The sequence below is a fragment of the Dasypus novemcinctus genome, chromosome X (assembly GCF_030445035.2).
Source record: "Dasypus novemcinctus isolate mDasNov1 chromosome X, mDasNov1.1.hap2, whole genome shotgun sequence".
NCBI classification, from domain to species: Eukaryota; Metazoa; Chordata; class Mammalia; order Cingulata; family Dasypodidae; genus Dasypus; species Dasypus novemcinctus.
In genome coordinates this window covers 56,677,051-56,699,733 of record NC_080704.1, presented here as the reverse complement: position 1 = coordinate 56,699,733, position 22,683 = coordinate 56,677,051, and the positions used below count along the sequence as shown (strand labels likewise).

Here is a 22,683-nt window from a genome sequence, read left to right as displayed (position 1 = left end):
GAAGTGGGAACCATGTTTGGTTCCCAGTACCTCCTAAAGAGATGATGGGCAGACACAAGGATCATGCAACAAATGGACACAGAGAACAGATAGTGAACACAAACAAGGGGAGGGATAAATAAATAATTCTTTAAAAAAAAAGATGATGAAAGTTTTAATTTTGTGTTTAATGAAATTAAGTTAAAGAACAAAATACAGATCTGTCCTAAAGTGAAATGAGTTTTCACAGAACGGAATAAGGGATGTAAGACAAGAATTAAATGGATAAAGTAAATTTCATTAGTTGTTGACTATCATCTAATAAGCTTATTTAAAGATGAAATAACTCATATGTGGTTATGGTTGGTTATGAGAAGTTTGTAAAACCATCTGCTAAACTGAAGTATTTCAATATTAATGGCTAAGTCCAGGAAGCCAATATTAAGTAGAAAACTGTATTGATATTGAAAACAAAATGGGGCTCTATGTGAGGCCCATAACAGAGAAACCTGTCAGGCCACCTCAATCTGCATACTAATGCGGTGGTAGGGGAAAAATAATCTTATGTTTTCATAAACTAATTGAGAAAATAGTTTTTTCCTGTACTGTTGAATTAAATACCTGTTGATTAACATAATCATAGTAAAGGTGTAAAAGTAAAAAGGGAAGTACTAAAAATAGTTAAGTTCATTTGATATAAGTTGAACAAAAAGTGTTTAAAAAGTGTATGAAGTGGGGAGTGGATGTGGCTTAAGCAGTTAAGCACCCGCCTCCCGCATGGGAGGTCCCAGGTTCAGTTTTGGTACCTCTTAAAGAAAAAAAAAAAAAACAGATGACAAGCAAAAAAAGAAAACAACAACAAAAAAATGAGCAGACAAGCAAAAACAATGAGGAAAAAAACCCCCCAAAACCCAAACAAGGAAACCTCAGGGGGAGGGAGGTTTAAGTGGATAAAGGGGAGCAGATGTAGCTCAAGTGGTTGAGGGCCTGTTTTCCCATGTACAAGGTCCCAGGCTCGATCCCCAGTACCTCCTAAAAACAAACAAAACCAACTCTCACTGGGGAGCAGATGTAGCTCAATGGTTGAACACCTGCTTCCCAGGTACAAGGTCCTGGGTTCAATCCCCGGTACCTCCTTAAAAAAAAGTATAAAAATTAAAAGGGATGGGCTTCAGTGTTGTTAGTCTCTCTTGTGCATTTAAACCAGGCCCCCAGTGCTGTCATGGTGTCTCTCAATTTGAGTTATTGGCTAGATTGGTCACTTATTAGTGGAATGGCTGGGCCTCTGGTGATGATCTTGGGATCATAAGGTGGCCATGAAGAAAAGGTCAAGAAACCTCAGCCCTGACTTCCTTGAACTGTCAAAGGGATTCTCATTATCAGGGAGAAATCAAACTTCAAAATTTTCTTCCAATTTTCCACCTTTGGTCAACGGTAGGCACTCCTTTTCCCAGGAAAGTTACCCATGGCCTCCTCATCCAGGTATGTTAGACCTGGACCGCATCCCCATCACAGCCAGAAGATAGGGTGAATGAGGCCTGGTAAGGACATTTCTTGATAGTTTTCTTGCCTTCTTAGCATAGGGTGTGGCTGGGGCTATATGTGAGGCCCATATTTCTAAGGCAGGCATGCATTTTCTCACAAATTCCACAATTTAATCTCAAGAGGAGCCAGGCAAGCTGCATGCTCTATTTTCAGTTAGTTTTTCTTAGGGCAATGGAAGGGCAGGGGTTTGAGGGAGTTGACCCGATGAAGACTCCCCCCTCCCACTCCCTCATCCCTTATCTGCTCTGCTGGCTAGGGGTGTGGGATTCTCCACCCATTCAAGGTTGAAAGGCTTTCTTGAGGTTGTGTAACAGCTTGTACTTTATTATATATGCAACCCCACCATACCTGCCACCTGACCCCACTCCCTGTGATGACATCTTCATGATACTGGCCCTCTCTTGGGGGCACTGAGCTACCCATATCCTTTCTCTCTGAGGGAGGAGTAGATGGAGTCCCTCAAACAGGCAGTGGGCAGGGGGAGATTCAAGAGTGGTCGTCCCAGTCTTCTTAGAAGTATTTACACTTAAATAAGTGCCCTCGGGGGTTGTAAAAGGTATTCAGGATAGACTCAGATTGAGAGCCTACCCCTCAGCCAAGATGCAGGCTGGAATGAACTAAGGCTGGTCTGTCTTGGGTCTCAGAAGGTGAAGAGGGAGTGCGTTCTGGTATTTACTGCGGGTGGGGCATGTCCTCCCCAAACTTGTTCTGGTAGGCAACATTCTTCGCATCTAGGAGAGTCTGAGGAGGAGGCAAGAATAGGGAAGGTGAGAGAGAGTGAGGCCCATTCTACCCCAGCCAGGAGGCTGCTCCCACTCCAGCCTTTAGCCACCCTGTCTCCTTCGACTAACCTATAGCCCCCATACCACAAAAATAATCATGAGACAGCCACACAGAGGGGTGTCCATTTGACTCTTGCCCATTGGGAGAAGGTATGTGTATGGTGGGGTGGGTGTGTGGGAAGCTGAGTGCTCACGTGTTAAAGGGTCTGCCCAGGGCATACCTGGTGGTGGATATAGGCCTGACAGTGGTAACACCAGGTAGATAGGTCAACGTAGCTGAGGACCAGTGGGTGTCCCGAGTCTTCGTGGTGTCGGATCATATGGGCATTGATGTAACGACCACAGTGGACCTGAGGTTGGGGGGTGAGTGCCATGTGTGGAGGTTCGGTACCCCACCTGGGGTTTTCACCTGGACTGCCCTCCACCCTAACCCCTTCCTCTGCTCCGCACCTGATAGCAAGAGAGACACACCCAGTTCTCCTGGTATGTTCTGCAGACCTGACAGGGTTGGGTCACATCCAGGCCTGTTGGAGGTGTGGGCTGTACTGCTACCAAATGAGGACACCAGGGCAGTGGTGTCACAGCATAAAACGTGACCTGTGGTGGGTGAAACCGTGTGAGTTAGGGAGCCTATCTTCCCACTACATATTCCAACATCACATGCTCCAATTTGGAGACACAAAGGAGCAAGAGAAGGAAGCCAGAGACCCAGCCTCTCCTTGAGCTCACCTCATCAGTGTCAGGATGGTTCCCAAAGTCCTGCATCAGTACTGAATCTGCCAGGTCCTGCCCTCCAGCTGCTTCTCCTAGTAGTGTCTCTTCTTCTGGGGTCTGAGAATCTGGGGCCTCCTATATACACAGAGGCAAGGGATAAAGCCTAGAAGCCTGATTCTCACTTCCTTCTTTACCCTACCTGGGTATGGTGGGCCTTACCTGAGCTCCATTGTTTAGTTCCAAGGTCTTGAGACTCCCAATCAGCCTACTGGGGGATATCTGTGTGGTGGCTCCCTGCAATGGTGAGGCTGAGGGTGTCTGGTTGTCAGTGCATGAGGCTAGAGGGGTTTGGATCAGCTTGGCTTCCCCCACAGCCACCCCTGACGTGGCCTGGTCCAGCATGGCTCCCCCCGTGGGTGTCTCCAAGGACTGGTCTTGAGGCAATGCCACTACAGTTGTCTCTGACTTAATCTGATCTGGAGTGGATCCTTCCATGGATGATGCAGAGGTGGCCTTCCCCATGTCTGCTTCCAGAACGTTCCCTCCTGGCATGGTCATCCCCTCGGCTGTCTCAGGATTGGCTGGTTGGGGTGCCTCCTTGGTGACTGGCTTGGAATCAGAGGGTCCCTCCTCATCTTCTACCTCTGGAACTGTGGATGGGAATGTGGGTACTCTCTCCATTCCTACCCTTCCCTGAGCCTCCTCCTTCCCTGAGTTCCCCATTGTCCCCAGTTCCCCACATCCACTTACTCCTGAGCCGCAAGCTGTGCCAGTATCTGCGATGGACATGAATAGTCTCAGTGATCGAGGCCAGGGCTCCTGCTAGCGGGGGGCGCAATGGGGCCAGCAGGGGTGGCAGATCCCCCAGGAGGGAGCGGGTGCAGGCAGCCATGGACTCTGAGATGGATGTCAGGTTATAGCCGCCCTGTGTGAAGGAAAAGGGGAGAGAAAGGTATGGTCAGAGGGGATTCTCAGGGAGTTTTGGGAACAAAATGTACTGCCTCCCCTATCCCCCACCTGGCCTCTGCAAGCCTGGCTTGGGGCAGGAGCAGGGTGCTGGGGAGAAGGAAGTGAAACCTGCATCTGTAAGATGGGCATCACCCATTGTGTGAGGTCACTGTGGGGGTTAAACTGTAGTGTCAAGTACAAGATCATGATAATAACAATAACAATGCCAACAATAATTGTGTCCCAGACCCTATTCTAAGTACTTTTGCACATATTAATTCACTTAATCCTTACAACCCCATGTCCTCAACCTGTACAGGAACCTGTCTTTACACCATACAGAAATCCCCATCTTTGCTCTAGACAGGAACCCCTGGCCTCACACCCTACAAAACCCATGGACCTGGTCCTACACATGAACACCTGTTGTGAGCCTATCCAAAACCACTGTCCTTTCCCAGTTCAGAAAGACCTTTCCTGCCCTGGTAGAGGAAGAACTGATCCTTCTCTCCATAGGAAACCCTGTCCTGACCTTGTACAGGAATCCCCCCCCACACACACACCTTTTTCCTTACTCTGTAGGAACCCCAGGCTCTACTCTTTTTCTAGATGAAGCACAATAAGGCTTAGAGTGGTTAGGTGCCTTGTCTGAGACCATCTACAACTCTGAACCTGGGCAATGTGATAAAAGAGTCTGTGTTCTTCACCATCACCCTGCCCTACCACAGTAACTGCTTACTTCTTGTAAGCCAGTTAGTCTCTCTAGGCCTCACGTTCCTCATCTGTAAAGTGGTGAAAGTAATAGCACAGAGGGTTGCTGAGAGGGCGGAGTTAATGTATGAAATGCATAACTATGCACAAAATGCAAAATGTAATACAAAATAATAAGATAAAGCATTTATACCATATGCCAGGCCCTCTTCCATGATTAGCCCCATTTGACAGATGAGGCAAAGGAGGCCTGGAGAAGATGGGGCGCTGGTAATTTACAAAAGGTCAGGGAATTTACTTTGCCTCAGGTATTTGTTAGAGGCAGCTCAGGTAATGGTTTGGAACATACATGCTGGAGACAGGCTGCCTGGGTTCAAGCCCTGGCTCTGCCACTTATTAAATGTATGACCTCGGGCTCATCACTTCACCTCCCCATGCCTTAGTCTCCCTGATCTTGAGTGAGGAAAGCGATAATCAGAAAAACAGCAGACCTATCTTATAACGCTGTTCTGTCAAGTAAATGAAGAAGTAATACACATAGAATGCATGTACATGTCATTAATATTAGTGTAATTATTATTAACACCCAGTATGTGCCAACAATCCCAGGTGGGGACCATCACTGTCACGTTTGGAAAGAGTCAAGTTTGGAAATGACATAGGAGATTTTAGGAAATTGCCCTAAGGGGACAGCCAGCCAGCTGAAAGGGCAGGACTCTTCCTAACTACCCTCCCACAGCCAGAAGAGGGCCCCAGAGAGAGTTACCTCTAGAATTAGGATAATGCGGCCATTGGCAAGGCCCATCAGAAGGTGGGTGAGGTGGGCATAGCCCTCAGGTGACACCATGCAGCCCCCCAGGGGGTCCCCTCGCGCGGCATCAAAGCCAGCCGAGACTAGCACCAGCTCTGGATTAAACTGAGGCAGGGAGAGAAGAGACACATGGGCATGAGAGCAGAGGTTTCAGGGGACAGCAGGTGACAGAGACACAGATAGACAGGGACATAGAGCCTTTAGACACGGGCATATGGAGACACGAGGCCAGAGCCATGAAGACATGGAGACACAAAACAGAGAGCTGGAGGCGCAAGAACTAGAGACCCAGGACATACAAAACCAGCAACGTGAAAACAAGGTAGGGGGAGACATGGAGACACAAGAGATAGAGACGCAGAGACACAAGACTCAGAGATAGAAGCCAGAAACACGGGTACATATAAACTGAAATGTGATCAGAGCAGACGAAGATTTAGACTTGAGACCTGAAGACACTAGAAATGAGACACAGAGACATGCGGCATGGAGACTCAGACACCAAGAGATGGTGACACGAGACATGGAGAGACAGAGGTTTGTCCTCACACACACCCCCCACCCCCAGAGCAAGCAACGCACACTCCCCTTCCTGGGACAAAACATGGGATGCACAGGCACAATATACAGGGTTTTAAACACACAGGCATGCACTTACTTTCAGCAAAAGAGATGACAATGCAAGTGCCACACACAGAGAAGATGGTCAGAGTCAGCCACACATAACCACACAAAGATAGTCCCATACAGACCATTACCACACATGCACACCAGTCATGCACACAGAGTTTCTCACAGAGGGGGCAATAATCTACAGTCCCCTGTACAGTCACAATCATCCATGTGTGTGCACAAACACATACATACACAGCCAGACAGCCCCACAAAGGCCATCACCCACACTTCACAACAGTTATGCAACACTGTCTCATCCAGAGTAGGTGGTCACTTGCAAAGATGTACACACAGACAATTTCAAAAGGTTATGCACACACAGAAGGTAATCACAGTCACTTGAGGATAGTCACCCCTACACACAATGGGAGTAAATACATACATAGTTTCACAGAGATCGCAGCCACATACTCCACCTTCACAAAGTCATTCATGTGCACACAATCAGTCACACAAAATGTCTCGCACAATTTACACAAAGAAAAGGCAGTCACACACAGCCACTCACACACAGACAAAAATATTCAGGCCATTACCCAGTCAGAAAGACACACGCGGTCATGGCAGGCAGACAGACACACATGGTTCCACAAAAAGATGGCCATCGCACACAGTCCCCATATGTAGAAGAGTCACACAAGGCTGTCACAGAGATAGCAACATGTGGTGACATACACTATCACACACAGTACACATAGAAAAATTGGTGACAACTAGCTACCTCTGCCAAGTCTCACCCATACACATTCAAAGTCCTCCCCAGCACTGCACACAGTTACAGAGATGGCAGTCACATTAGCAGGCACACACAGTGACTTGGGATGGGAACACACAGGGCACACACAGACTACCACTGTACATCCAGAGTCACTCATGCACATATAGTGTTACATACACAGAAAAGGCAGTCTCATACAGCCATCAGTGCAGAGCTGAACAAATACAGGCATACCTCAGAGATAGTGCAGGTTCAGTTCCAGACCACCACAATAAAGCACGTATTGCAATAAAGCGAGTTACACAAGATTTTTGGTTTATCAGTGCATAGAAAAGTTATGTTTACACTATGCTGTAGTCTATTAAGTGTATGTTAGTGAAAAAGTTTGAAATATTGTGACAGACACAAAGTGAGCACATATTGTTGGAAAAATGGCACTGGGAGACTTGCTCAGTTTCTCAAAGATGCAATATCTGTGAAGCTCAATAAAGTGAACCGCAGTAAAATGAGGTATGCCTGTATAAAAAGGCCATCACATAGAGTCATAACCTCCTCATGCCCAGAGAGGAGTCATGTGCGGTCACCCACAGGCTGTCTCATATGCTTGGCCACCCAGCAGTCAGACATTCACATGCTGCCCCCTGCACGTTAGTGTCACATCCATCTTGAACCGTACCTCATAAGCAATGGGAAGCACTAGTCGATGCCAGGCGGCCAGGTAGTCGGCGTCACCCATGCGGGGCCCATTCCAGGCCACGTTGACAGTGAAGCCCGTGCCTGCGGCCCGTCCCTTCTGGCTGCTAGCCCCCTCATTCCCCATGGGGAAGAAGGTGCCGTGATCATAGCGGTGCAGGGACATGTACAGCACACTTCCGGGGAGGGGGTGGGAAAAGGGGTCACAACTGGTTGGGGGCTGCCTGGCCCCATGTGAGTCCCCCAGCACCCTTGGGGCACAGCCCACCCCTTCCACCTCCCTGCCCCAGCCCCTCACCTGGGATCATCCTCAAATAGGTGCTGAGTCCCATTCCCGTGATGGACATCCCAATCCACGATCAGGATCCTAGGGAAGGTACAGTTACTTAGTAACTTGGGACACCTGCTCCCTGGGAGAGGGCTGGGGTTAGAAGAGCCATTTGTTGCTGGGTCCCTTTAGGGAAAGCACTGGTTTTCAGGCTTCTGGGTTCTATCAGAGTAAGTATGAAAACCAGATCCTGGGTCCTGAGGGCTTCACTGTGGGCCTGAATAAGTGTTGAGGGCCGGATCCTAGGGTCTTTCTGGGTGAGATTTGGAGGCCTGAACTCTGGGTTCTGTCGGGATATCTTTTAGGAACTGGAAATGCTGGGGCTGGACCCTGGATCTTATTTTATAAGCTACACTACGGTGCCTGCTGGGTAAGCACTGGGCTGGGGGGGGGGGGGTTCCACTGTGGGCCAGGATTTGGGGGTCTCCAGAGAGCCCTCACCGCAGTGCATGCCCACTGATGGCCTGAGCATGGCGAGCAGCCACGGCCACCGAGTTGAAAAAGCAGAAACCGCAGGCAGCATCCCGCTCTGCGTGGTGCCCGGGTGGCCGTACCACTGCAGTGCCATTCAATACCTGGGAGAGGGGCAGGGAGTGAAGGTTAGACCCTCATCCTTCCCTCTTTCCCTCCCCTGGTTTCTCCCCTTCTGTTTCTCTCTCCCCTGCCCTCCTGCCACTCTACTAGCTGCCAGGCCCTCCCCCTGCTTGCCTCCAGCCCAACCCCTGCCATTCATCTCCCTGGGGAGCACCTCTCTAGTGAGAGAGGCCTCCGATGAGCAGGGACCCCTCCCCAAGCCCCTTTCCTCCAGTCCAGCTCCACAATGCCAGAGCTACCACAGGAGGCAGGTGGCCCTCCCTCTCCATTCCCCCCCCACCCCGCCCCGCATGGAGGACGCGCCTCTCCAGCGAGCACAGCCTCCACCAGGCGGCAGACCGCGCCAGTGGCTAGCTGCGCGCAGGCAAAGGTGCTGGGGCAGATGTAGATGGAGTCATAGTTAGCGCCCTCGCGGTGCAGCTCCCGGGGTTTCATGTTCTCGGTGGCCCGGAGTCGACGTATGTACTCGGCACTGGGAGTGAGAAGGGGAGGGCGCGCTGAGAGGGGCACTTGGTGGTGGGTGAGGTGGTTCCTGCCCCTCCACAGACCCCTCCCTGCAAGGCGGGAACCCCAGCCCCAAGTGGGCGCTCTGCGCTTGACACCTACCTGCTGTGCCCGGGAAAGGAAGCCCAGGCTCCAACCCCAGGCCCTAGTGGGGGGCTGACCTGTGGCAGGCAAGCAGCTCAGCGTCTGTGGCAGGGCGCGCAGGCAGGGTGAGGCAGCGCCCAGCCAGGCCCAGCTCCTCCAGGCGCCGCACGATACACGAGATTCGTTGGGGCATCTCTGGATGGTAGCTGCGAGTGGGGGGGCAGGGAGGGAACCAGAGATAGGGGCTGAAGGCTTAAGGAAGGGGCGGTGGGCCCCCACCCACCTTACCCAGGCCCTCAGATTGCATACTTATCCCATAGATTGCAGTGACGCATCATACGCTGGTCATAGACCAGCCCTGTGCGAGCAGGCAGCACTGGCCAGGCCAGCACTGGGGGCGCGGGAGGCTCCCGCTGCCCTTCCTCCTTGGTCTCCTCCTTCTTGTCCTCCTTGAAGGTCACAGCTATAAAGAGAAGGTCGCATTCCCTCTACTCCCCACTACTACAGAAGGCTCAAAACCTGGGCCCAGTGAGAAAGAGTGCCTGTCTTTCCCCAACCAAGGTGGCCCAAAGGGCCAGAGGGGATCTGGAAGAGGGTCTCTCCCCCGCCCCCACTGACTCCATTCCCAGCCCTCCACCAAGCCCATTCCCACTTCCTACCAGATCTCACAAGGACTTCCCAGAAGGGCTCCAGGGTGACCAGAACACGGGAGAGGGAAGCCAGGGCACTGGAGGACAGGGGAGGTGAAGAATGTGACGAAATCATCCCGGAGGGGGGTGGGCCCTGAGGGTCACACTTTTCCCTCCTCCACCTGGGCTTACCTCAGGCAGGGGACACTGGGGGACTCCAGCATGGGGCAAGGGTCTCCCAGAAGGGTGTGGAGCGAGGCACTGACGCCCTCAGCCAGGGAGCGGAGGTTGTAGCCGCCCTGGGAGGAGTTGTGAGGGATGTCAGGAAAGGAGCAGATATGATCAGGGAATAATAATAATATGGTACAGAAACACTACATGTCAAACCACAAGAAACTTAGAGGGTGGCCTCATTTAATTCACCAGACAGTGATATGAGATTACTATTATTATTATGTCCATTTATGTAAGGGAAGCTGAGGCACAAAAGAGGTTAAGTGACTTCTGCAAAGCTGTAGGGCTAGGAAGTGGAAATGCTGGGATAGGGATCCCTGATGGACTCAAATGGATTTGCTCTTAAGCCTTCCAGAATCCACAGGCTGAGAAACAAGGCCGCGGTGGCAGGGGAAACGTGCGAGCATGGTGAGCCACTCACCTCCAGAGAGAGGATCAGCTTGCCTCCTGCCAGACCCATGAGCAGGTGGGTCAGCTGGGCAAATCCTGCTGGAGTGGCAGCCATCTCCCCCTGGCGGGACATGGAAGGTCAGCCTGGTTCCACCCGGCCCCCTTCTGCCCGCCTGCCACCCCAGGTGGCCTGCCTTACCTTGGGGTCCCCTTGGAGGGCATCAAATCCAGCAGCTACCAGGACTAGCTGGGGCTGGAACTGAGGAGAGAACACACTACCTGAGACCCTGTGCCTCATGGCCCACCCCACCCCTTGCCCTCAACAAACCCCAGACCTCTAATACCTCCAGGGCGACTGGCAGTAGAATGTGCAGGAAAACAGCGATGTAATCAGCATCCCGCATCCCCACCTGCAGAGGCAAGATGGGGACGTGTAGTCACTGCCCACCCCGAGTCAGCTGAATGGTGGGGGCAAGCCTCTTGTTGGGGGCAGAGGGTGGGCATACACTGACCTGGTTCCAAGGCACATTGATGGTGTATCCTTGGCCGCGGCCAGTGCCAGTGGCAGACCAGTTAGAGGCCTTAAGGTGGGGCCAGAACCGGCCATACTCATAGCGGTGGATGGAGAAATAGAGGACGCTGGGTGGGGGGGTGGCGGGCGGAGAGAAGTGGAGGGTGGAAAAGTTTACTCAGCCACTCTTCCCATTTGACCATTCATTCATTTTCTCATCCATTCTTCCATTAATTCACCCTTCCATTCAGTTGCCAGTTTATTCATTCTCCCATTTATTAATTTGTCCATGCACTCTTCCATTATTTCACTCATTCATTCAGTCTCCCACCAGAAACCCTCCCTTAGCAAACCTGGTTGCCCACCTCAGTGCCCATCCAATTCCATGCTCAGTTTAAGAAACCCTGAGAGCTATCAGTTCTGTCCCAGCCTCTAGAGACCCCTGGCCCTGTGGGGGACTCTAGATAATGTCTGCCACCCACCTGCCCCCATGACCAGAGTGAGAACAGCAGGACAAGCCCTAGGACACTGGAGACCTGTGGGGGGCTCTTAATTTGGAGGAGCCTGCTAAGGCTGAAAAGAGCATCACACTAGGCTGAGGAGCTTAGTGTTTCCCCACTCCAGGTTAGAAGCGGTGGGACATGCTTCTCTATGTGGAGATGGGTGAGGGCCTGGCTGGGGCTGTGTGTGGAGATGAAGGGAGCAGTTCTTTCTCCCGAGTACCTTACAGGCCACTTCTACTTCTTCTATTTTATAGATGAAATAGTGAGCACTCAGAAGGGTGAAAGGGAATGACACATAAAACAGTTAGTGAAAAAGATGTGAGGGTACATGCTCTCACAGAAAGCTGGGCAAGGGGTTGTGGGCGAGCTTAATTCTGACTGAGGGAAGTAAAATAAATAATCTATCATCCATCCATCCTTCTACCTATTCATCCACCCCTGGCCTTATCCCAGAAAGGATTTAAGGCAGCAGTTTTTCTTTTTTTAAGGGATTTTCAAGAAATAGTGATAAGCAATGAATTTAGACAGACTTGAGTCAACTTTCAATAAATGTCTATAATGTTGTTTCATACCTTAATGCAGTTGATATAAAAAGGATTCTTGAAATTGAAAAAAATATAAGAATATGCATGTTGGGATTGGGGAATGAATCCTGTACTAAAACTTGGTCTTGTTGGGGATGTGTTTGTGAAAAAAAATCATTGTTCTATTTTTGATATAATAGATAAAACAGGTTCTAAACTGTTTTTATTTTTGGAAGTTAACCTCCAGAGGAAGAGAAATGCACAGTAGAACATTACAATTATCATCAGGGGAAGAAAGGAATAAAGAAAAGATCTTTAGAAAGCCAACCCCACAAGAAAACTACCAGTCAACAGAGAGAAGAACTCAAGGAAATGAAGTTTATAAAGCAAACAACAGGATTTTAAAATAAGTTCAACTGACTTTCAGTGAAAGAATGGTGGATTGATAGCACAGATTTCCCTCCTCTTCCTTCTATGATCCCAGTCAAATAACAAAAAACAAAGATCAACCCAGAAAGACACAGGGAATGGGAGAAAAGATGTCAGACATTGTGAAACTTCAATAAATCTGAGAGGTAGAAAGCCTCAGGACTGAGGCACCCATAGGTTGGGGTAACACATGGGGCTGAAAAGCTGGGAGAGGGCACTCCACCTTCTCTTGCCCTCAAGAAGATGCCTGACGTTTCACCTCTGGAGAAATCAAGCATAGGAACTCCAGGTCAGTATACTCAAAATCAATTCAGAATAGCCAATTCACAAACGACCAATTCACCAGATGTACTTGTTTCTTTTAATGAATGACTTAGTCTTAGTTTACCTGTTTTCATAGTCTTCATAAAGCATTTTAAAAAACATTTTCAAATACTTTCAAACTTACAGGACATTTGCAAAATAATACAAAACTCAGAGAACTCCAATAGACCTCTATGTCCCAGATACCCAGATCCACCAATTTTAACATTTTGCCACATTTGCTGTCATTTTTCCATCTGTCTGTCTATCTTTATCTCTCTCTCTATCCAGCTATCTATGTGTTTTCCGAACCCTTGAGTATAGGTCATATATACATTAGGCACTTTAAACACTTAATACTTCCATACATTTCCTTGTTCCTAAGAACAAGGATATTTACTTATGTAATCACCTTAAGTGCAGTTACCAAGTTCAAAAAATTATCATTGATATAAAGCTGAGAGTCTATATTCCATTTTTAAATATATTCCAATAATGCCCTTTTGAGCCTTTTCTTCATTATTAGATCCAGTCCAGGATCATGTATTGTGATTGTCAATGTCTGTTTAGTTGCTCAATCTTTTTTTTTTAATTGTGGAAGCATATATACGACGTAACTTTCCCATCTCAACCACTCCCAAGCATACCATTTAGTGGAATTAATAGTATTCACAATGTTGCACTACCCTCACCACCATCCATTACCAGAATTTTTCCGTCCCCCGAAATAGAAATCCTACACCCATTATGCATTAACTCCCCATTCCCCGACCCCATTACAGCCTTTTAAGGACTGTCTGATTTGTTTGCACGGCAAACCTACTGAGGCTTGAGATGGGGAGCTGGGAGATTGAAAGGCATTGACAGAATTTTTAAAATATATTCTTATTTATAAGGAAGAATGTATTGATGAATATATTCACAGTTCTTCATATCCATGTATATAGGCAGTAATATATCCACAAAATAACACAGCTGTAGCCTCCAATGCATTTATTATAACAACAAAAATGATAGATGATATAAAGAAATTCTTGTTAATTTTCTTAGGTATGATATTGTGGTTATGCATTATCTGAAAAGCATTCTTATGTTATAGAGATACAGTATGAAATATTTACAGAGGAAAAATATATGGTGTCTGGGATTAGCTTCAAAATAATACAGAAGAAAGGCAGTGGGTACAGGTACAGATGAAACAAGATTGGCCAATGAGTTGACAAATGTTAAAGCATTCGATTTGAGAAGCCAGACATGAACAAAAAGAACATAGAAGGAAAAATTAATAAAGATACAAACAGAAAAAAGTTAGTCTAAAAAACAAACAATAAAATGGTAGAGATGACCAAAAGAGCCAAAAGCTAGATTTTAAAAGATAAGTAAAAGACAAACTTTGGCAAGGCTGTGAGAAAAAAAAAAAAAAAAAACCCAAAGAAGAGAATAATTTTTTTCTGGCATTTGGCAGGACCCCATCTATTGCCTGAGCCCTTGCCCACATTCCCTAAAGTGATACCTGACCATGGACATCCCCTGCCCCTATTCTGGGGTAACATCTTTTGGGAAAACCAACCCATGACAGCTACCTACAGTAGTCAACACAGTCCTTCATTCTTAATTATAAATAACCAAATCGAAATTGCTAGACATTTGAGGAAAATCCCCAGCATGAAAAGGAAAGACCAAGATAAAACAATTCAACCAAGCCCAGAATAAAGAGACATAATTTAGAGAACAGAAGAGAAATTAAAACATTTCTAAGTTTTTAATACTAAATAAACAAAAAAAACAAAACAAAACAAAAAACAAGATTAGGAATGAGAGGGCATAGAAACAGAGGGAAAAAGTCCTTTTGGAGATTAAGAGAATGTCTAAATACAAAACCCAATAGAAGGCTTGGAGATAAAGTTGAGGAAATCTCCCAGGACACAAAACAAAAGGCCAAAGAGATAGAAAACGTGAGACAAAAAAAAGAAAGAAAGAAAGAAAACATAGACATATCAATCCAGGAGGCCCAACATCTGACTAACAAGAGTCCTAGGGAAAGAGAGAACCCAGAAAACACAGTATCTGAAATTATCAAAATCTCATCAAAAACTTCCAAGGACTTAAGAAAAACCTGAGTTTTCAGATGTAAAATGTCCACATGCTGCTAAACTGGATGAAGGGGCCAGGATTAAAATATAGAATGCCATGGCTAAAGAGAAGAACTGCTAAGCTGCCAGAAAGGGAAAGAGAGTACCCAGAAAAGAATGAAAATCAGACTGACAGCAGCCATCTGTGAGCAACAATGAATGTTGGAAAACACTAAAGCTGAGAGAGCAACAGACCTAGATTGGATAAAGGGCTATGGGAACTCAGGATCTATGGGGGAAAGGAGATACTATGATAGAAGTCTGCATTAAACAACTACTTTGTATTGTTCTATATGGACCAAGACTCAATCACTTTCTGCAGGAAGGGTAAATTGGTACCACCACCTTTCTGGAGGGATGTCTGGCAATATATACCAGACTTTAAGGCCCACTGACCCTCTGACCCAGCAATTCACTCTTAGAAAGTCATCTTACAGATATACACAGGAAAGTGTGAAATAATGTATTTACAAGAATATTCACTGTAGAAATGTCTGACAGCAAAAATTGGGCAGCATCTTAGGTGTCCAGGGATTAAATAAACAGGTACAGCCATACAACAGAATGCTGTACAGCCTTTACAAAGAATGAGATGGGTTTAGAGATGTTAATATGGAGAGGTGTCCACAGCAGTACACTGTTAAATAAAAAAAGCAAGTTGCCGAAAAATATGTAGAGTATTATCCTGTTAGGCAGTGTGTTGACCATTTAATAATAAAGTCAAACATCCATAGGAATCAAATCTGTAAGGATATAACCCAAACTGTCAACAGTTTTTTTTTTCTGAAGTGATTGGAATTATAGGAGACTCATACTTTAGACATTTTTGTATTATTTAATTATTTTATTTTATTTTTCCAAACACCTCCCCCCATTCCCTGGTAACCTCTAATCTGCTTTTTATCTCTCTGAATTTGCTTCAGTTTTTAAAAACACATACTTCACAGTACTGTCATAATCAGAAAAAAATAAAATATAGCAATTTGAGGTTCAGTCCAGTTCAAGGTAAATTGGTGAACAAGATTTTCCAAATACATGTAGGCTCCACTCCTGCCTCTACCACTTCTCTGAGTGACTTCCTAATGCATAAGCCTCAGTTCCCCCATCTGTAAAATGGGGAACCCCACAGCCCCTGCCTCACAGAGTGCAATTAAGGACATCAGAGACACAAAGAGCCAGCACAGATCCTGGACCTAGGGTGGGCCCAATGAATGTGAATGCCTTCCCTTTCCTCCAGGGCTCCTCTGGCTGGGACTGTAAGGGGAGGGAGGATTGGGAATCTAGCATCTGGGGTTGGACTTCGGGCATACCTGGGGTCCTGGTCAAAGGTGAACTGAGTTCCCTGACCATGGTGCACATCCCAGTCCACGACAAGGATCCTGTGAGCCAGGAGAGAGAGGGGGTGCTGTGAAGGGGATCGAGGCAAATCTGGGGGAAGAGCCCAAAGCAATACACCCCTCCCCAGGCCACCCCATCACACCTGCCCCGCTCCTGCTGACCTCTGAATATCGTGCTTCTGCTGAGCATATCGGGCAGCCACAGCCACATGGTTGAACATGCAATATCCATTCATAAGATTGTAGTGGGCATGGTGTCCAGGAGGCCTGCGCAGGACAGAAAGGTCACAAGTGAGGGGGAGCATCCTCTCTGCAGTGAGACTTTCCCCTGCTCCCTAATCTTGACCACCAACTTCCCTAATGCTGATGCCTGCAAATCTGCCAGGAACTGAGTAACTTGGACCCTCAAACTCTCTCCCTGTCCAAATCTACAGCTCCCTGCTTCAAGGGAGATTTGATAACGTTTGTTACAATTACAAATCCATATACCCCCCAACCTCACCATTCTTCTGCTGGGGATTTAGCCCACAACCTATACAGCAAAAAGGGTGAGTGACATGTTTATAAATGCACGATCAGATTTGCTATGGCATGTTTTGTGAAACACAAAATGACTGGGAAGAACCAAAATATCTATCAGTAGGGACCAGGTTAATTGATTGTGCATTTGTACAGCAGAGTTCTATGTGGCCCTAAGCTACAGAGTGTTAGAAGAGGCTCTCCAAGGTATGTAAGTGAAAAATGCATGGTACAAAAGGGAGTGTATCAGGTCCTATGCCCATTTATGGTTAACACAAAAGAGGAAGGCAAAAGGGTATACCTGCTGCAGTTCATTAACTCTGGGATGCCAATGATTAGAAGGTGTGCTATAATTTAAAAGGCCAACACCAAGCACAAAATGCTGCCAACTAGATTCTGAGATGATATCATTTGTAAGAAGCATCTGGATTTCCAGATGGCAAAAATATAAAAAACTGTACACCTTAGAATCCCAGTGAACTTTGGTATTTATCTTTGAATAAGCACAAGCCATTTCTGGGAGAACACATGAGTCACTGGTTACACTGACTCTACGTCTCAGGGCAGAAAGAGGGGAGACTTTTCCTTGTACCCCCTTTTGTACCTTTTGACTTTTGAACCAGGTGAATATATTACCCTACCAGGAAATTTCAAATTTGAAAGGTAAGAAGCCCAGGGCTGGGGTTTCCTACCTGATGATGGCCATGCCATTCCGGACCTCAGTGCCTAGTACTGCATCCACCAGCCTGAGGACAGAGCCTGAGGCCAGGCAGGCACAGGTGTATGAGTTCTGGAAAGACAGTGGGAAGCCAGAGAGGGAATGAGGAAGAGAGCAGCCCTGGCCACTCAGCTACTCCTGTGGAGAACTGCGGAGAACAGGATCCCAGGATTGGGTGGGCATTGGGATGAGGGACCCCCAGGGCTGCTGCCATCCCCTGCCCCCACAGTACTCATCCATACTGGATGCAGATACACTGAGTCATAGGTGTCTGCTAGGATGCGGAGTTGTGTCTCATTCATGTACTGGGTTGTCTCCATCAGATCAATGTATTCTAGGCTGGAGAGACAGACAAGGGATGGGATTCAGGATTCAGGGCCCTGCCTTCCTCCTTGGTCTTGTCCCCTCCCAAGCTGAGCCTTCCATGTGTCAGACCCTTGGTCAGGCCAGGACCCCTCTTCCCCCCTATCCCTGCCAACTGTCAGTCTGGGGGAAAAGTCGATTATAGGACACATTCCCTGCTTCTTCTCTAGCCTGACTCATTTCCAGTCATGCCCTTTGCCCACCCCCCCTTCTAGCCACACCAAGTCCTACCTTCAGGCCTTTGGCCATACTGTTCTACCTGCCTGTACTTCCCTTCCCTCAGCCCTCCTCTTCCAGCTTAGTTCTGATATCCTTTCTGCCAAACGAGCTTTCCCTGAGCCACAATACAGCAGGTTTCTCACCCTGGGCTCCTGCAGCTGCTCCCCAGAGGCAGAGCTCTGATTATTCTGCCCATACAACTACTAGATGTTTATTCAGCCAGATTATGATAATAAGAGATCATCATGGGTGATGATAGGTGAGGTACCATTCTAAGCACCTGACCCATATTGACCCCTATTCCTGAGAAAGGTGTGTTTTACCAGCCCCCATGTTAGAGGTGATGACACAGATTCAGAGAGGTTCAGCTACTTGCCCAAGGACACAGCCCATGACATTCCTTTCCAAAGCATTCTGCCCACCCTGGTCAGCCCAAAGAAGTCTCTTCCCCATCCTACAATGGTCCCCAGCCTTTACCTGTGAACCAACTGCAACTCCTCCTTTTTGGCAATTTGGGCCTGGGGAGACAGGAGAAATAATGGGCTAAGACATGAGTGGGGCCCAGGTCCTTAACCAGCCACCTGCCCTCCCCCCAGAGTGTCCAGCTGGGGACTCACCTGAAAAGACATGCAGCGATCCAGGAGGCCCTCCCGGGTCAGGTGCTCCTTGATGGCATGGAGCCGCTCAGGGCTTTCTGGGAAGCTGGGGAAACAGAGATATATCCAGTCACATCTATATATGGGGATACCGGGGAGGACAGCTGCTCCTGCCACATCTTCCCCATCTACCTGTCCATAGCTGCTCAAACCCCAAACTTTGAAGTCATCCCAGACTCCAGCTGGTTCCCTTCTAAACATCTACCCAGGTCCTGCCCCTCCCTTCATCACCTCCACTGCTGCTACCATAATTTCTTGCCTAAGCTATTGCAGTAATCTCCTCACTGGTCTCCTTGCTTCCACCCTTGCTCCCCCAACACTCCTTTGTCCACCCAGCAGCCAGAGGCATAGGTTAAACCCAAATCAGATCTGGTCCCTCCTTTACTCAAAACCCTTCCATGGCTCCCTGCTCAAAAAAGCCCTGAATCAGCACAATCTGTCCCCCATTACCTTTCTGACCCCAACTCCTACCACTCCCATCTTTCCCTCCCTTAGCTTCACCTACACTGGTCTTCCCGTTGCTCTTCCATCAAATCAACTATTTTCCTGCCTCAGAACTTGACTCCAGCTTGTCCCCTGCCTAGAACTCTTCTCCCAGATGTCAGCATGGCTCATTCCCTCACTCTCTTCAGCTTCCCATTCAAATGTCAGCAGTCTTTCCTGGCCAGCCTAAAAGAATCCCCTACACTGCACCTTCTATTACTTTCTCTCCCACTTTATTCTTCTTCACAGCACTTCTCCTTTTAGCATACTGTTATAATTTACTAGCTTTTTGTTGTTGTTGTTGTTTACTGTCTGTCTTCCTCCTCTAAGATGTAACCTCCATGAAACAGGGATTTCTGTTTGCTTTGCTTACTGTGGTATTCCTTTGCTCCTCTGTAGATGATAAAGATTTACTCAATAAATATAAAGGCCCACACAGCTTTGCCATTATGAGTCTTACACTGGAACAGATACTAAACTGGTCAACAAACACATAAATGTAGTAATTAACAATGACAGAGGCTCTGAAGATCTGTAAGACCAGACGTGGTAGAGGTTAGTGAGCAGAAGCCCTCTGTGAGAAAGTCTTTTTGAGAACGCTGACTATGCATTAGTGGTGAGAGGCCAAGGCAGAAACCAATCCCTGGAAAAGGGATCCACCAGGGTACAGATGTGAGGCGAAAGGGTGCCTGGCAACTTTAAGGGACAGCAAAGTGCCCACTGTGAGCCAGCAAAGTGACTGAGGGGGAGGGTGGGAGCTGATGAGATCACAAAAGTGCTGCAGGGCCAGATCACAGGAAACCTTAAGAGGCCAGGGTGAAGAATTTGGACTTTACCTTGAGGGCAATGGTCTTCCCCTGAAAGGGTTTTAAGAAAGAGAATGTTACCTGATACACATTTTTTAGGCTGCCTGATGAAGAAAAGACTGTAGGGGTGAGGGTGGAAGCAGGGTTGGGGGGTGGGGTGGGGGTGAGGGGACAATGAGGAGGCCTCTGCAATACTCCAGGAGAATGATGATGCTGGGGACAGTGGGGGTGGTAAAGGGAGGTCGGAGATCAAATATATTTTCAATAGGGAGCCAGAAGAATTTGCTGATGGATTACAAGTGTGAAAAGCAGAGCAAATAGGAGTGTGGTTCTTCAGTTTTAGCACAAACACCCCTTCCTCAAGGAAGCTTTCTGGGGAAACCAGGATGCCAAGTTAGGGACCTCTCTTCAACACCCTTGAATTCCCTCTTTCATTAAACACTTCATACTGCTGTATGACTGTTGAATGATCTGCTCTCCTACTCACCTTTCGGCTTCCAAGAGGGGGATCCCTGTCTGTCTTGCCCACATATGTATCCCCAACTCCTGGCACATAGAAGGCGCTCAACCAGTTTGTGGGCTAAATGACAAGAGCCCTTTCAAGCCTGAGCCCCCACCTTCCTGAATCGATCAGCTTCCCCAGTTTCTCAGCTGGTGTAAAAGGAATTTGCTCTTGCTAACGGGTCCTAAGTGTGTATATTTGTGTGGTTTGGGGATGGCTTAGAGGACCCAGCCTCACCTGTCATCCCAGAGGCAGTGGAATTCATTTAGCTGCTCATCGAGCACCAAGCCGGTGCCAGACAGTGCCTTGGTCTCAAGGTTCAGATCCTGCAGGGAAAAAAATGGGAGTCACAAATCCATTTGGGGCCTGAGTCAGAGGGGTCATCCCGTACTGTCCAGGATGGGGAACCTCAGGGTCTCAGGCGTTTTTGGTTGTTACAGGAGGCTAAACCGAGTCCAGGTCCCTCTCACCAGCCCTTGCAGCCCCATGATTAGGTCTTGCTCGGCTGTTTGGCTGAGCTTCTTCATTCTGCCTTTCTTCTTTACCTCCGCTAGACTGGGGCTGGAGCGGGGTACAGCACCCTTTTTAACACCTCGCTTCTGCCGAGCAGAGAGAAGGGTCAGAGTCCGGGGGTTGGCCCACTGCTCCCCCTCCCCCTCGTGGGGGCAGGTCAGAGGCCTCACCGCGGTGGTGACGGTGGTGACGCTGGAGTTGGAGTCGTGGGGGGGCGACTGGGGGTTGTGCCTACTCCTTCGCTGCCTGGTGGTATCGTGGCCAGTGGAAGCCATGGTCGGGCAGAGTGTGACCCTTCTGCGGTTCTGGGGGATTGGAGGTGACTGTGAGGGGGCTGGAGTGCCTGAGGACCCCCCCACATCCCTGCCCCCCTTCCCAGGCCCCACCCCTCCTATGCTATACTCCATCCCTTACGTTATCCTATTAACCCACCGCCTTTTAAACTCCGCCTCTCCCAAGGCCCTCTCCTTTCACTGGGGTGCCTTCCACCGGGTCCGCCCTTTCCACTAGACTCCACCCCTTCGGCACGATTCTCTTCCCGTTTCCAAGGCTCGTCCTTTCACTGAGCCATTAACCCCCTGGCTCAGTCCGTTCCAGGGCCGGCCCTTTCCAGCTCGTCACCGCCCCTTCCACTCTACCAAGGCCCATCCCCAGACCCTTTCATTCGGCGAAACCTCGTCCAGACCCCACCCCTTCATAAACCCGCCCTTTCCCGCCAATCTCCCTGATAAATCCCCCACCCTTTCACTCGGCCAGACCCAGCCCCTGCCCGGACTCCACCCTCAACGAGTCGTTTACCCCACCCCCTTAGCGGGCCGGCATTTGCCATTCTGCCAAATCCCGCGCCTAATGTTTCCCTGAGTCCCGCCCCCACAGGGGACCGCTCCTTTCTTCCCACAGACCCCACCCCCTCCCACCTCAGCCCCTTCAGCCAGTCCCCAGCCACCTCCCGCCCCTCAGCCAGCCTCCGCCCCCGCGGACGACGCCGACCAATCTTTTGGTTCCACTCACTGGGAGCAACCCCTCCCTCAGACTCCGCCCCCTCGCTGCGCCGCCAAACTCCCGGCAGCCTGCGCGGCCGCGGGTGTCCAAACCCTTCCTTCCCATTGGGTCAGCTCCCTGGACTGCCCGCCCAGGTCCCGCCCACATCGGGCACCCTCTTTGCTGCGGGGCCACACCCCTCGCGTCGGCCACACCTCCCGCGAGCGCACTAACGGCCGGCTGGCGCGTCAGCGTGGGGCGCCAGTGCTTCAAGACGGGGCTTAAGCGCAAGCTCTCCTCTCCCCAAGCTATCACTGTGGTCGTCTTGGCCGCCACGACCATGCTCTTCCGTCCCTGCCCCGTCACCTTAGGAGCCCTTCGGACCCGCGTCAACCGTGCCGAGCGACGACTCGAGAGAGCGAGCCAGGAAGGGCAGGAGTGAGGAAGGGGCGTGTTCACACCTTCCTGCCGCTTCCCGCGCGTCGCGTCTTGATGACGTAGCACCGGCGGGCTGGCTCCTGGGCCAGGAGCAAGGTTGAAACAGGCGGCTGGCTGGTGTTGACCAAAATGGGAGTGAGGAGGACAGTGAAAGTAATAACCTTATCAGGGGATTATTTTTACCAAGGTGGCACACAGGGAGCGCTAACCAAACGCTAGCTGTTAATATTCTGCAGTGAAACGTGGGTGATGGGGAGGAGGGGGCAGGCAATTGTAATGATAGCAAGTAGCGTGTACCAGACGTTGTTAGCCACAACTATGTGAGGGAGTTCCCATTATTAACGTTGCTTTGCAGATAAGGAAACTGAGGTTATGCGACTTAGCCATGTGATCTTGGGCGAGTTACT

The 22,683-nt window shown here is 49.0% G+C and overlaps 1 protein-coding gene across 7 annotated transcripts; it reads right to left on the bottom strand.

The window, feature by feature from the left end:
* Window positions 1-148: 148 nt before the first annotated feature.
* Window positions 149-22,323, bottom strand: HDAC6 (histone deacetylase 6). 7 transcript variants are annotated; one of them, XM_058292094.2, is made up of 29 exons: window positions 22,205-22,323; window positions 21,028-21,162; window positions 20,815-20,943; window positions 20,582-20,670; window positions 18,515-18,599; window positions 18,375-18,415; window positions 17,558-17,654; window positions 17,290-17,387; window positions 16,241-16,345; window positions 16,052-16,120; window positions 10,852-10,978; window positions 10,684-10,749; window positions 10,539-10,598; window positions 10,371-10,460; window positions 9,908-10,014; window positions 9,746-9,813; window positions 9,396-9,549; window positions 9,164-9,292; window positions 8,802-8,970; window positions 8,346-8,479; window positions 7,875-7,943; window positions 7,560-7,752; window positions 5,446-5,595; window positions 3,771-3,945; window positions 3,240-3,670; window positions 3,036-3,155; window positions 2,757-2,903; window positions 2,528-2,656; window positions 149-2,265 (listed from the first exon to the last, which is right to left on the bottom strand). In XM_058292094.2, exons 2-29 carry the CDS (start codon window positions 21,130-21,132, stop codon window positions 2,197-2,199), a joined length of 3,405 nt encoding a protein of 1,134 aa, XP_058148077.1. In that variant the 5' UTR covers window positions 21,133-21,162; window positions 22,205-22,323; the 3' UTR covers window positions 149-2,196. The 7 variants fall into 7 exon arrangements, with proteins under 7 accessions (XP_058148077.1, XP_058148075.1, XP_058148074.1 ...); XM_058292092.2 differs by having other exon boundaries at window positions 20,890-20,943; window positions 22,205-22,305; XM_058292091.2 differs by lacking the exon at window positions 22,205-22,323 and adding an exon at window positions 21,869-21,891.
* Between the last annotated feature and the right edge of the window lie 360 nt (window positions 22,324-22,683).